General features: G+C 38.4%; 1 protein-coding gene across 9 annotated transcripts in view; it reads left to right on the top strand.

The window, feature by feature from the left end:
- LOC121411164 overlaps positions 1-13,537 on the top strand; it is a 50,798-nt gene extending 37,261 nt beyond the window's left edge. For all 9 annotated transcript variants that reach the window (XM_041603717.1, XM_041603718.1, XM_041603715.1 and 6 more), the window contains 3 exons: positions 2,151-2,230; positions 4,085-4,203; positions 5,269-13,537. In XM_041603717.1, the coding sequence (XP_041459651.1) occupies positions 2,151-2,230; positions 4,085-4,203; positions 5,269-10,894 (5,825 nt within the window). In that variant the 3' untranslated portion in view covers positions 10,895-13,537. The remainder of the gene's footprint in view (positions 1-2,150; positions 2,231-4,084; positions 4,204-5,268) is intronic.
- The last annotated feature ends 2,759 nt before the right edge of the window (positions 13,538-16,296 follow it).

Raw genomic sequence — 16,296 nt, 5'->3', positions numbered from 1 at the left:
CATTAGATTATTTTTTGTAGTTGAAAACTTGAATTGAATTTTCACATAAAAATTATATAAAATATATGAAAAGTTCAGTATTATTTTGGGGGGTTTATTTAATGTCTGCTTTGTACTTTTGTCGGGTAAAAACAAGAGGTCATGGTGTAATGGATATGTTTTTATAATTTTCCTCTTTTGTTCTCATATTTTTCATTTATTTCTACATTTACTCATCATTTTCATACCTGTTTTCATGTTTCATTTTAATATGGTTTTAATAGGATTAGTAACTTGCATTTATAGTTGACTGTTGACCTCTGGCCTAATGTACTCTATTTATTTTCAGGTCGAATGAAAATGTTTATTATGTATAAAAAGCAAAGAAAGTTCCAACACAAATCAAATAAAACATGACAAGAATGGTGATTTGATGTAGGGGCTTAAGAACATTGAAAAAACAAGTTACAGTATTTCTAATGAATGACTTGGAATTGGGAGTCTTCAATTTATCAGATATTGATAACATCCTGTAGATTCTGTAAATTATTTGTGTCATCACAATACAGCAATTTAAAGAGCAGACAAAGAGTCTATGATAATCTACTTGAAATGCTAAGCATCATTGCCCTATTTCTTTTTAGTCATGTACAAATGAAAATGGTTCTCCAGTTTATTCAGTCTTGAGATTCTAGTCTGATCAGGCTATGAACAGTGTGATTCAAGAAGCCCTATCTCCATCAGCTGAGTGGATGAATCCATGTATGAAAATGAACTTTGGTCATGGAGCTTGCACTCTGGTATGAAATATCATGATTGTATTGTAGCATGATTGAATTACAGGTATCATGAGACAAAACAAATAGTGCATCTTCACTTTCATATAAGATGGGGTATTTCAATATAGCATACTATTTCACAAAAAATATTGAAGCTGATTCCAAATTACAGTCACGATATTGGTCTGCCCGACCACAAAAGTGGTTTATCTCGCTAACTCACGTTGATGGAGATGGGCCTGTACACTCTTAAGTAGCTAATCTAGTTTTATTTCTGTAACACTTTCCTAATTAGCACCCCAACCTTCTTGTACTGTATAGTTTCTGTTTTGTGAGTGCTGGTGGTGATTGTAGATGAGATGAGATAAAAGCAGTTTGAGAATTATCTGGTTTTGATTTTCTTCAACTGAATGAATGGTGGTTTTATAGCACAGTATTAAACTGTATTGATTGTCAATTTGTCATTAATCAAACTTTTCTCTAACAAGTAAACAGGTGTAAATCTCCAGAGTAAGTATACGTTCAAAGAAAAAAAAGTATCCTGCTTGCTGACAGTTGCGTGTTTTCAGACATCTTCATTTCATCATGAATTGTTCATATGAATTTAGAATATTATGTATATCACCATTGTATTTGAAAAAAAAAATCATTTAATAATTTTGTCTGCATACTAATGTGTATTCTAATAACTGTATTCCTGAATGTGTGCACACTGTAAAGGCAACATTGCTAACTATCAAAACAATTTACTTTCAGCATTTGTAAGATTGATACAGCAATTCTATTTTAGAGTATTTATTGAAAAAAAGACAATAGTGGAAAAATGGGGAATGGCCATAAGTTCCCTTTATCATTGACATAAAAGGGGAAACGCCGAAAACTATGATTTAGAGTCTTGAAGCCATAGTTCTTGAAGGATAATTGAATTTTCATTGTGATAATGATAAAACCTTTCCACTTTTCATCAATTTTTTATTTCTATTATGTGAGGCTGGTAACTATTAGATTTCCACAAGATAATGCTTTTAATTTTCATTTTAAAGTAATATTAATCTTTGCTCTTATGTACTTATCATTACTTGTTCACATGGCATGTGATTAAAGAGATTTGTTGTTGAATTATCTAAAAATGTGGATTCAAAATTGAAAGGTGTGGAATTTAGCTAGTAATGATGGAAAATTAAATTCTCATTTTATAAAGCAACAATTGTTTTCATATATACCATTAGAGCAGTTTTTTTACTAACATCATCCTACATATTGCTCTTTTTACAAATTCCTTAGCATTTCAAAACAAGAAAGCTTATAATGATCATGCTTCAACAATAATGAGACAAAATGACACTTTTTTTGGTGTATAACGATCAGATTCTTTTTACTTTTCTGATACAGAGTCTCGAAAGAGGGCAGCAAGCCAGAAGCTTAGCAAAGAGGGCAGCAGTCAGGTGAAGCAAAAAGCTGTAGGACTTAAGGTAAGAAAACTAGCAGTTCATTTCATTTATGGGAAGAAACTCAGTCAGTTGAGGATGTTTCCCCGAGGCTGATAGGGTCCTGACTCCGGACTCTGAATCTGAAGCTTTCAGTAATTACTTTTGTGGAAGATCCTGTAATTGATAAAAGCTCAACCTCTCATTGGGATATTTTCTTTTAGGGATAGCACAATTAATGTGCTTTCACACTGGTTAGATACATGTTTTTTGATCAGGAAATACAAGGGATTTTCTATCATTGGGTAGAAATGAAAGCACTCATTTGAGACATTCACCCCTAATTCCTTCCTAATTGTTATTGTAATTGATAAAAGCTCAAACTCTCTTTAGGCGGTGCTGCACCATCCCGAGTTTGCCCAATCTCAAGATTTTAGCCCGATCGTCCCTCTTCACGATTAATCTCGAGATTCAAGAAACCCCGTCTCCACCATCGCAAGAAGAGCAATTCCTGCTTGAGCGAGGCATCGATGCATTGCCGTGTATAAATAACCCCGAGTGCGTCTGCACCTACGAATTAGCGCGATAATTCATGAAATAGCGCGCTATTTTGCAAATAATCCCAAGTTGACTTGGGATTGCAATCTCGAGATTAATCCTACGAAATAGCGCGATAATTGCGTCTGCATTGCAAAGAATCTCGAGATTGTTCAGATCGGGATAATTTGCCAGATCAGAAATAGCGCGCTTATTTGAAAACTCGGGATGGTGCAGATGGCCCTTTTGGGATATTTTCTTTTTAATAGGGATAGAACAATTAATGTGCTATACACTGGTTAGATACATGTACATGTTTTTTGGTCAGGAAATACAAGGGATTTTCTATCATTGGGTGGAAATGAAAGCACTCATTTGAGACATTCACCCCTAACTCCTTCCTAATTGTTATTGTAATTGATAAAAGCTCAAACTCTCTTTGGGACATTTTCTTTTTAATAGGGATAGCACAATTAATGTACTTCACACTGGTTAGATACATGTTTTTTTATCAGGAAATACAAGGGATTTTCTATCATTGGGTGGAAATGAAAACACTCATTTAAGACATTCACCCCTAACTCCTTCCTAATTGTTCTTCTCTCTGTCATTCAGTGTAACTCCTCCTATTCTCCATTGTATTCTCATCCTTATTGCTTCTATTGCTTCCAGAATCTTCTTCATCCTACTAATTTTGCATGGCTCTGTGTTCTAAGTCTTAACGTATTCCTTCTTTTTTTTTTTTGTCTCGCCTGAAGTCTGTTAAACCAGTGTGTTAATACAAAATTTTTAAAGTTTTTGTTCAACTTGCTCTCATTTCTTTATCTTTGAATCCATTAGAAGTCATAAGTGCTTTTTTTTTCTCCGAGGGGGGGGGGGGATCATGAGCTTGTTAATAAATTCTCATATTATGATTGACATCTTTCGCTATGTCAGGTAAACTTCTAAAAAAAAAATTACCTGAAAAAATGTTTGTACAAAAATACAGTGTTTGTACAAAAATACAGTGTTTATCACTGAAATCAAAGTTTAGAGTTAGCTTCATGATGTTACATAGTAGTGTTTAATTGAACTATGATTGATCATGCAAGACTTTTTGGACGTTTCAGTCTAACGATCTCTGTAGATTTGCACTTGTTGCCGTGGATGCGACCATGGTTCATGCAAAATAATTTTCTTAAAAGTTGCATAATTCCATGGATTAAAAGTACATGAATGATAGTAAATGGCTCAGGATCAGGTGTCCTGTCTTTTTTTTCCATTTCTTGTGATTACAAAGGGACATCTTTATTCTTATGTGGTCATACATGTGAAAAATAATGCTAAGATAGTAGTTATTGATGAATGATATTGATTTAATAGGCTCCTGAGACGAGGGCAAAGTCTGTGACAGGCAAGGGAGCAGAAGATGCAGGATTGCGGGAAAAGACTAAACCTTCATCAATGACAGAGAAAACAACTAGTGGATCCTCTGATAAAAAGTAAGACTTGTAATTCATTGGTAATGTCTTTAAAATATTCTATTATATGATTGAAAATCAATGAAAATGAAAAAGAAAAGTAAGGGCTAGTTTAGTATGTGCATTTATATGTAGGAATAAATCTTCAGTTCCATTTGCATAAATCATTGCAGTATGTGTACTTCCAATGCTGCAGTATATTTTCTCACAAATCATGTGAAGTAAATCATGTTAAAATGTCCTGATTTATAAGTCAAATTTATAAATGAGATTTTTTCTGATATAACTGTATTTCCCTACATGTCCTTGGGTTTGAGGTAGATCTGACTACCCTATGTTTTGGTACTTAAACTTCATTTAAGAGCTTGATTACTATTTTGCATGTTAAGTCTACCTTGCATAAATCTAATACTTGTCAAAGCTGGAGCTTGTGTACATGTACCGTATACCCTTCAAAGTCATATTTATCTTACAGTAAGTCAAACAGAGTTCTATGATCCCCAAAGATTTGACTTGAACAAAATTACTCGTAGTTACTACAATAAAGTGTCCAAAACATTTTATCAGAAGTTTTTATGAAGCTCACCAATTATATTACCCTAGATTTAGCCATGGTGCTGTGAGGCTGTATTTCACAGAATTGTTATCCCCATTTATTCCACCTTGTTCCAGTACAACATACTGTATAAATCAATATTGTGGTTTGATTCTAATTCATGACTCACTTATTGGAAGGCAAAACTTAAAACTAGGCCTTTGGTGAACCGGATGGTCCACCGGTACATGCCTGAGGACTTTTGTTACTGGTGCGATTTCTACCAGACCGGTGAACTGCTGAAATAAAGAAAACCAGAAATTCATTGTCACCAAAGACTATGAATAACCTTTTTTTAGGTCTTTATAGATTGCTTAACTGAATTACGGTGTACTACCCTACAGTAACAAATAAATGAATAAAACTTGCCATCTTGCACTTCCTTGGCACCTTAGTACCAACTCACCTTGGTACAAGCATGAAAACCAAATGCCATCAATCATTATCCATTATAGGATGTTTATACATCTAGTCTTTGTTGTTTCTTTCAGGCCAAAAGAGCGTCTCTCCACTAGATCAGTGACTACTAGAAGTGCTGCATCATCACAAAACTTAAAACAACAAGCATCTCAGATGGAAAATGAGAGTGGAGGGAAGCAAAATACTATACCTGTGAACATCAGTAAGAAGTCGGTCATACGTATTACCAGGAATACTGAGACACAGATCAATGATAGTCTTAAAGGTACCAAAGGAAGCAAAACAAAAACTGAGAAGAAATCAGATGGTAGTGATCATGGACAGTCTAACCAAGAGAGTGGCATGAAGAATACATCTACAATTGGTAAATCAAATGGCAAAACTAAAACTGATAGTACTGGTGAGAGTGCTGCTAAAACAAAAAATGCCCCCAAAATTGCACTCCATACCATACCAGTCCCACCAATGAAACCCAGTACAGACCTCAAGACATCCTCTGTTGTACAAAGTAGTGCTTCTAAAAGTGGTTCTAGCTCGGATAGTCAGTCAAACCTGAAACATTCTGAGAAGGGTGATATGGGGATCAGTAATGTTAATAAAGATTTCAGTTTGAGTATGGCTACTCTTTCAGCTAAAGATATTCCTTTGCCAGAAAATCCCTCTCCCAAGACCTCTATTGCCATTACTCCCAAGGCCACTGTTGCCATTACTCCAAAATCTGTCACAACTACTCCCAAAATCACAGTTCCGATTGTTGCCAAAACCTCTGTTCCCAATCCTCTTAAAATTCCTGTTTCCACTGCCCCCAAAGCTACCACTCCCAATTCTCCTAGAGTTACTCTTGCAGTCACTCCGAAGACGTCTGTCTCGGTTGTTGCCAAAACCACTAATCCTCTTGCTCCAAAGATTTCAGCTCCTATTCCTAAGGCCACTCTTCCCAATGCACCTAAGTTATCTGTTCCCTCTCTTCCTAAAGATGATACCCTTCAGAAGGAACCTGCAGAAAAAGAAGAGAGTAAGACGGATCTTGCTTCCAGTGGAGCAGAGGTTGTAAAAGAGAGTATAGAAGAGTTTTACAAGAGACATGAAACTGAAAGTTTTGCTGCCTTAGAAAATGAATTGAAAGCTATTTCATTCCCTGTAAAACTTGGAGATGTTGAAGATGGATATCTACCAATTCTTTCTAAAGATTACAAGAGAACTTTGTCTTGGCCTACAGAAATGGTTTTGAAAACTCAGGTAACCCCATCACTTGCATATAGTGTGAATCCTTTGGCTTATGATTTCAAAAGTGTACTGGGCAAAGGTAAACAAAAATCTAGTGAAAATACTTTGAGGAATGGAGAGCATAAATCAGATAAAGCAAAAAAGAGAAAGAGAAAGCGAAAGAAGAAGAAAAGATCAAAGAGTCGTCATCATGCACATGGATCGGATTATGAATCAGATGCATCAGACAGTGGCAAGAAGCACAGAAGAAAGAAACACAGGAAAAAGAGACATCATTCATCCAAAGATAGAGGACATAAAAGGAGCCATGATAGTTCAGATGATCACTATAAATCTGGTCATTCTAAGAGGAGGAGAAGCCGCTATTCAGACAGTGAGGACAGTTGTGACGGTGACAGGAGGCGAAGGAAAAGCTCCTACAGTGATGATGATTATCGGAAGTCCAGCAGCTCAAAGCGAAGACACCGATCTTCTAGTTATTCATCTTACTCTGACAGAGATGATAGATCCTCCAGAAGGCAGCGTAGCTACCATAGTGATAGCTACAGTGATGAAGATAGAAGCAGAAGTAAAAGGTCCAGACATAGCCGAAGTTTGTCAAGATCTCCAAGACGCCATAGACGTAGCTACTCACGATCAAGGAGCAGGTCACCTAAGGTTGAAAGGGGAAAGGGGGTTGTTCAGGAAAAAATGAAGCAAGATATAAGTAAGATCAAAGCTACTGATCGTGCAGGTAGTTGTGGTGCTTTAAAGGAATGGGTAAGACAAGCGTTGAAAGAGAGCAAGGCTTCGGATCCTGCTCTGCAATCTGATCGACCGTCTACATCAATATTAAGTAAAACAAAAGAAAAGATTTCAGACTTGATTCATACTCTCTCAAATGTTGAAGACAAAACACATGTTCCAGAAGGCAAAGGACTTATTGTAAAGCAAAGCAAAACAGGTAAAACACAAATCTCGGGTAAACCAATTCCTGATTCACCTCCTTTACAATCTGTAAAACAAGAAGGTCAGAAAACACAAAGTAGTTGCGCTTTCCAAAGTGATTCAGAAAATAGAGGAGGAAGTGAAGCAAATGAAGGGAAAGATGATGCATTCAAAGTTCCCAATGCACCCATTGTAAAGGAAGAAGAAGGAACCAAGGACAAGTCTGAAGATGGTGGTCCTGTATCAATTCCACCTGAAGAAATGGAAAAATACAAGCAATTGGAGCAGCAAGCTAGGTTGCATGTACAGCAAAAATTAATGCAGGCCCAAGGTCAAGGGACCGGACAGTCTTCACAAACATCTGTGGCAGTGGAACAACAACAGCTACTTGCACAGGAAGCAGGATTGCAACAGCAAGTAGAAACAATTGTACAGCCACAAGCTCTTGTCCCACAAGCAACTCTCGTTCCCCAGCCGACTCTAGTTCCCCAGCAGAATTTAGTTCCCCGACCAACTCTACTTCCTCAACAGGCACTTGTGCCCCAACCAACTCTTGTTCCTCGACATGTGGTTGTCCATAGGCCTGCAGTACCTGTTCCTGGAATGCCACAGCTGATTCCTCAAGCTGTAGGTCTTCCTAGACCAGTGTTGATTCCCAGACAGGGATTTATTCCAGGTGCTAGATTTATAAGAACTCCAGTCCAGCAATTACAGGATGCTCAAGCAGCACAGTTGCGTGAAGCGCAATTGGAAGCACAAATGGAAGCACAAGTACAAGCTCTTCAAGATAATAATGATACTGCTGAAGAGGGTGAAGAACCAGATAGACCACCAGGGTTCATTGGCCCCATACATCCTGGACTTCCCTTGCAAGAAGTGCCTAGAGAACAGGAGCAGCAGGTCGAGTCAGATGTTAGACCTCCTTCTCGTTCTTCTTCACGGCAGTCGGGTCACCATGCAATGTCTCCTCATCCTACCATGTCCCCACACATACTTTCGGGAGAAGCACAAAATCCCCAGTTGACACTCCTCCAAATGCCAGTAGTACGTCCCAATACTCCTGTTCCTATGTCAAGTCCAATGGGAGTACAGCTTGTTCGTGTTCAGACTCCACCAAGCTCTTCTATATCTCCTATGCAACTAGTTCATGTTCCAGGTCAAGGAGTTGTTATGCAAGGCAGTATGCCTGTTCAAGGAGTGCCCATGCAAGCAGGCATAGCAGGTATACAAGGATTGCAGGGTGTACGGGTAGTAAATCCAGCCGGGATATCTGCTTCTCAGGGCACTGTCAGAGCAATGACACCAACCGGTTTGCAAGGAGCTATGCCAGTGAGAGTTGTTACTCCGGAAATGCTTCAAGCTGGGACAGTAAACATGTCTGGTGTAAGACCAGGAATGTCTCTATCAGAAGCTCTACATATGCAAGCTTTAACATCAGCTGCAATTCAAGCACAAGCCAGCTCTCAGATGGGTGTATTGCAACCAAGGATCGTTACGTCGATGGCACCTCGTGGAATAGTACCTGGTGCTGCCCCACTGGAAGGAGTGCAAGCAATGGTACCAGGGCCTATACCAGGTACACTCATACCAGCAGGTGCCTTGTCTGGAGCTGTATTACCAGGTGGAGCAGTTCCATCTGGTGCTATCCAAATTGGTGGAATACCAAGATCGGCTATTCCCACTGGTGCAATTGCAGGGGGAGTAATTCCCTCAGGAAGCCTTGCAGGAGCGGCTATTCAAGCAGGAGCAGCTATTCAAGCAGGGGCAGCAATCCAAGCAGGGACAGCAATCCAAGCAGGGGCAATCCCAACAGGGGCGATTCCTCCAGGAGCTTTTCCGGCAGGGGCAATTCCAGCAGGGGCAATACCAGCAGGGGCTATTCCAGCTGGAGCAATTCCTGCAGGGGCAATTCCTGCTGGGGCAATTCCTGCAGGGGCAATTCCAGCAGGAGCTATTCGTGCAGGAGCAATTCCAGCAGGAGCGCTTCAAGCTGGGGCAATTCCAGCAGGAGCAGTTTCAGCTGGAGCTGTTGCTGGTGGTGCATTAACTGGAGCCTCTTTACCTGCAGAGGCATTATCAGGAGCTACTCCATCAGCCTTGGTGCCAAGAGGAGCACTTCCTACTGCTGCTGCACTGCAAGGGGCACTACCAGGAATGCAAGTTGCCAGAATGCCCGGTGCTTTACCTGTTGGAGCAGTTCCAATTAGATCTGTTACACCTGGAATGGTTCCACGTCATGCTCCTGTTATGGTTAGATTGCCAGGACCACAATTACAGGGTATTCATGCTGGGCCTAGGTTAGTTGGACGTTTGGGTGCCCCAGTTGTACAACAGAGAGAGTCACCAGGGTCTTCAGGTTTTCCTGGTCCAGTTATGCAGCAGAGGGTGTCACCTCAAATCTCTTTGCAGGAAGGAGTTAGGTTCTCTCCTTCACCTGTTCCAGTAACTGCAGCCGAGTCTTCACCTCAAGCAGTTAGTCAGCCAATACCTTGCACAACTGCTAACGTTTCAGAAAGTCCTGCTATGTCACCTGTACCAGTACCCCAATCTAGCAATCGTCCAGAAACTCCAAATAATAATATAAGGTCACCGAGAACTACCCCAATATCTAGAAATCCAGAGTCTCAAAGCCCTAGACCTATGGTACCAATTTCAATAAGTATTGGAGGAGTACCGGTAAGTGTTGAAATACCAATGCCTGCTGATGGTGTCATTCATTCGTCATCACCTGATCCATCTCAAAGAAGTATTTCTCCTACTCTTTCTGACACTGGATCAAATATGCTGTTGCATAGAAACCCACGACCCCCCATGATGAGACCGCCAAGATTTCAAGGGCCAGGAATCCCTTTTGCCATGAGAGGTGCAATGGAACAGATGATTAGACCACCCATGAGACCTATGGCACCTGATGCAGTAATGAGGGCAGGTATGCAAAGTACAAGACCAGAAATGTCTGAAGTAGGACCAATCCCTCTGCGAGCCCCTGGAATGCCACCAGGAATAAGGCTACCAATACCTGCTAGTATGCAAGAAGAGTTGCGAGGTGTACCTCGACTTCCTCCAGGTGCTGTCCGCTTCCCTCCTGGTACAGTTCGCCTACCACCAGGTGCTGTTCCACCAGGAGCTGTTCGTCCCCCACAAGGTCAAATTCCTCATCCACCAGGTGGTATCCCACCAGGTGCAGTCCGTCTGCCTCAGGGTGCCTTTCCACCAGGTGGAATTCGTCCTCGACCCGGCCAAGTTACTCCGGGTCCTGCTCCTCCTGGTGCAATACGTTTGCCTCCAGATGCAGTTCGCTTGCCTCCAGGTGCAACTCCACCACCAGGTGCAATTCGTATGGTTCCAGGTGCAATGCGTCCTCCACCAGGTGCATTCCCCCCAAGAGCAATGCCTGGTGGTGCATTGCGTCTTCCACCTGGTGGTGTGGGGTTTCCACCTGGTGGTGTGGGGTTTCCACCAGGTGGTCCTAGAATGCCACTCTCTGCTGCTGCTCTAATGGGAAAGCCTATAATCAAGCCAAATGACCCTAGATTCCCGTAGATGTTTGCACAAGTTAGTGATAAAATATGGCACTTAATGTGTGCTTGAGACTGATTTCAAGTGCTGCACTGTAAGTGCAATCACTGGAATCTCAACTGAAAGTGTGATAATTTCCCTCCTAATAATATGGTACAGCATGCAAATAAAAGAAATTGATATATGTCTTGTACAGTATGTAGTCCTGATTATCTGTTGTGGGTTTTAAATTTTAGGGTGGTTTTCGGAGAGGGTTTATTGGCAAAGGGAAACATTTTGATTTGTTTCATTGTATAATAGCGTTACTTCATTTTGCTATACATGTATATACATAACAATAATTTGAAAGTGCAATGGTGTGTGAACAGCTGGGTTAAAGTAAGATAAACTATTATCGGGCTTGTGTGCAACGCAACCCAATTTTGTGTAAGTGCCATAATTAATTGATCCTTTTTTTTTCGTAGTTTATATATTTTATGATTTGTGTGATTTCTCTGTTATGGGGATGTTTTTTTTTTAAGTCAATAGGTATCCACTTTCACATACATTGGAAAATACTTAGCGATGTTTATGCAATGAATGCTACTACTTTACTTCCCTCATCATTTTAACTAAATGATTAACTCACAAGGTCATGCAGTACTTAATCTGCACCACCTATAAAGGTAGCAGGTTTTCATTAAAGGAGCGCAGACATCTTAAAATTTCATGTTGAAAAGCATAAATATCTTATACTTCACAGAGGTAAGCCTCCTGTGCTATCAATATCAGTGAGAAGAGCACACTTGGCAGGACTCACACCTTGGAAAGTTAACAAAAACATTTGATTTCAAAAGTGAAATTCAGAAGAGGCATAGAAGCTCCAAGCATATTTTTGATATTGCACAATGTGATTGTTGATAGTAAAGAAAGATGCTGGTAACGTTGAGGACTAGGAAGAAGGGAAACGTTAAAATCTAATTGTTTTTGCACAAGTCCTGATTATTTTTTCGCCTTATAAGTTATGATTTTTTGCACAGTGATGCAGAGGTAGTTAAGAGCTTCATCCTCCATGCATGTAAAACCTTGCTATACACAGTTTATGCAACAATGCAGTCAAGGTGGGAGATAGTACAAATATGAAGAATCGATAGGTTGTTGCTCCCAATGCCTTTGCAGATTCCGTGCCCGTTATAGTTTGCAAAACGGCCTTATGAACCCAATTTCTTCAGTTATCTTGCAGAATTGCATGGAGTACACCTCTTAAAGCACTCCATTTCCTTGTATTTAAAAATGAAATTTCGGACAAGATTTAAAAAAAACAACTTGTTGGAAAGCAATAATTCCTATGAATAATTGAATACCACTCCTGCAACTACATGGTGTTCATCACATAGATATATAGCTAGTGCAACATTTATGATGATAGTGCAGATGGACAGCTTGTCTACACTGCCATTTATCTGTAAGAAACATTTAAAAGAGCTGGCTCTCATAAATTTACTGGATTAGACTGGACTTGTATGCATTCAAATGATTGGTTTGGAGCTAGCCTGTATTCTATTGAGCATGTCTAACTTGTCAGTGTGGTTCACTGTATTGGACTACCTTTGGAAGAAAGTGTCTCGTTATAAAAAAAAGACACTATCATGGTTCTCCATTGTTGTTTTAAGCAACCTTTCTTCCCCCTACTATCCTTGTGATCATAAAATGTTTGGGGGGTATTTAAGTCTGAGTGATAACAGTTGTATGAAGAGATCAATATCGGGTTGAATTAGCTTCCCAACTGAGTGAACTGATAAGCAGAAATAGCAAAACACTCCACACAATCACAATGTATGAAATGAATTGGATGTTTTATATTTACAGCACTCTGGAGAAAGTTGGATGAAAATTAAGTGCTATTTAAAAGTGGATTATCATAAATATGATAATATACCCAATTTTTTTTTTTATATTAGGGAGAAGGTACATGAATGTTTGATTTCTTTAACACCCATTTGTGATAACGAAACAGAACATTATGTGACAGTACTAAAAGTAGCTCTGGATATTAGAAATGAATATTGAGATCTTTATTTGTAGTTTGCAAAGTTGGTTTTTATGATGAAACAGATGATCGTGAATTTTATTAAAACCTTCCACTTGGCTGTGGGTGGATTCAACTTTCTGCTCATTGTTTTCTATTAGGAAATATATTTATTTGTAATCAAGATCATCACTATTTACTATGAGTGACATTGATTTCTGGTTCATGAATTTGATTATTGTCATTTGCTATTATTGAATTAGTTTCTAATGTACTACATTATTTCCTTTTTAACAACTTTTGAAGATCTTGAATATTGCATTAACTTGGTGTTATTATGTCAGTATGTTCGTGTGGATGTGATTTTGATTCTACAAAGTCACTGTTTATTTGTGTCAAGTCAGGAGAATAGCTGCACATTTGTTTTCTATTGAATTGAAGCAAGCAAATTGAAATTTATTTCAAAAACTGCATTGAAATAATTTTCCTTCCTTTATTTTTTCAGCTTGTTTCAGTGAAATGTGTAGAGTAAATTTTGAATGAAAGTTGTCTCTGCACGTGCTGGGTAATAGCCGAACCATTTTTTTTTCTCTTTCATCAAAAGCTAGAGTTACAGATGTCAATAAAAAAAAAAGATTATACAGCAATAAAGATGTTAGCCACTGGAGGAAAAGACTTGCATTTGTGTGTGTTTGTACTACTAAGATAATTAAGCTTCACCATGGCTTATGCAGGTGTATAAAAAGGAAACTCAAATCATAATATTTATAAGAAAGTAATATCAAAATGATGGAAACTCGGTCTAATGCATCTAGTTAATGTTGGATGAATTTTACGACAATTTGCAAAAAAATAATTTAAAGATTTCTTGTGGTGTAACAAAGTCATCCCAGCAAATTAAATTTTTTTTCTTCAGCAAAATTTTCATTATAAAAGAAATCCAACATTAATGATATGTTGGTATAAAGGGATACTTCAGGCTGAAAATAATTTGAGAGAACATGTCTTCATGAAAATTCAATGATATATAAACTGATGTCATTTCTTTATTACATGTGTATTCAAATTTTGTCTTCCAAGAACTAAAAAAAAAAATTGATAAAAGAAGGTATTAATTGCTGTAAATTTAAGGGAGACCAGTGTGGATGCGACATCACCCCACCTAGTGAATATTCATGACAACATGCATAGTACCAGTCTCAGTTTTTTTTTTTTTTTACTTCCCGTTTATCTTTAACAAGATTCGGCAGTCCACTGATTCTCTGGTAAGCTCTGTGACTGCTTCTGTACATTTTCACAAAAATATTGTTAAAATTTATTTTTTTAGCATTTTGATTGGTGAATTTTACTGCATTTATGTTGATATTAATATAATTATTTTCAGTGCCTGGAGTACCCCTGAATATTTGATTTTTTTTGTGTGTGTGTGGGGGGGGCGGAAGTGACGTCATTTCAGTACTGTGTATGTCTTTCACTCATTCTCCATCAAGACTCTATGCACAAAATATAATTTTGGGGAAACAAAACACATACCACTTTGACACAGAATTAAAGCTTCTGATTCTCTTTACCAGAATATCTTCAAAATCTATAGAATGTGATCTATCATCTGTATCTTCTGTACAGGTTCTTAAAAATATGTACAAAGTTCTAAAACATTTCATTCATTCCAACATCCATGATCAATGCCTTGGGTAGGGCAATACATTTTGTTGAGAAACGACACAATTTCACATCAATAATGATAGACAAGTTCATAATACATCCACCACAGGGAAAAAATGAGATGTAACAGGCACATTTAGAGAAAATAAAAGGCAGATATGACAAAATGAGATAAAGTAAAAATCTGCTAAATCTGAAAGTGGCAAAATAAAGGATTATTCAACAAACCTTGCAGAGGTATATCATACTGGAAACTGATGCATAAAATCGCTGATGAGCTTTGATTACAGTACCTTAGCTAGGTCCAAACATTTAGGCCCGATTTCACAAAGGTGGTTTTGAAAACCCACAATTGAGTCCATGGTTTATGCAGATTTCCTGTATAAATTACGCTTATTTTACTGCGTATCAGGCGCGTGTATGAAAAATTCCAATTCTGATGCGCGCTTTTGTCTCAGAGCGCCAAATTCACACCCATTACCATGGTTAGATACACTATTCTATTCATGAGTCCACTGTTTTTATTCATGAGTCCACTCTTAAAACAGTGGACTCATGAATAAAATAGCGTATCTTACCATGGTAACAGGTGTCGATTTGGTGCACTTTGACAATAGCGCGCATCCGATTGGACATTTTTTATACACGCGCCCGATACGCGGTAAAATAAGCGCAATTTATACAGGAAATCTGCATAAACCATGGACTCAACCGTGGGTTTTCAAAACCACCTTTGTGAATTCGGGCCTTAATGTGTCAACTGAAGTAACCTCGAGAGATGTTGATTTATCTATTTCTGTAAAATATTTTTTACGCATGACTTCAGAATGCAAAACCATTGGAGTTTTTTCTCACATTAGGCCAACAGTTGAAATATGCTCATTGAACTGAACAGTAAATAATGAAAACAGTTTTGCACAGTGTTTGGTATCTTTTATGAGAAAATCATGAGGGAATGTGAGAGAAAGGACCGAGTCCACATGCTCTAAAGTCATCAAATAACTATCACCAGACAAGAATTTGTCTTTCGTAAAATAACCCTTGAAAAGACTGCAAAACTTTTATAAATCCCAGCCATGGCGTATTTTCCCTTCAGCAAGAAACTGATCCACAATGTGCTGCACTCAACCCAGGTGAGGTAAATGGGTACCGGTAGGAAGAAATTCCTTAAAAAGCTGTGTGCGCTATGAACGCCTAGCTTAGCCGGGTAATATAGGAGCGCCTTGAGCACCTAACAAGGTGGATATGTGCGCAATATAAATACCCTATATTATTATTATAATAAATTATCTGCCTTCATTTTGACTACTCATCTCACTCAAAGCATTATTTCAGGCCAGAATATGCAAAAAAAAAGGTCCAATCCTCCATTTGTATATACCAGCAACACGGTATGGTTCCAAATAATTTGTTTTACCGTATATATCTTAATTTCAAACTCAGAGTATACTAACTAAACTGCCAATCCACAGCCTGCAATATTTATCCTTTGTAAATACAAATTAAAATCATACTTAAGCACAAACATACACATGGTTTTTGACAAATGATCACTGTGATAATTATGAAGTGCGAATCTTTCCAGTGTAACCTGAGCAACAAGGTGATGCAATGTGTACCAAACTGGGAAATGAAATTGTGTGATTTTCTAGGTGAATCCTGTCTTGTAAAAAATACACAGGAAAATTAGCACCCTGTTGCAAAAGGTAGCAATCATTATACCATTAAAAAAAGTGCAAAAGGGCTCAAGAAA

Source organism: Lytechinus variegatus, chromosome 3, assembly GCF_018143015.1.
Source record: "Lytechinus variegatus isolate NC3 chromosome 3, Lvar_3.0, whole genome shotgun sequence".
NCBI lineage: Eukaryota > Metazoa > Echinodermata > Echinoidea > Temnopleuroida > Toxopneustidae > Lytechinus > Lytechinus variegatus.
This window is presented reverse-complemented; position numbering and strand designations above follow the sequence as displayed.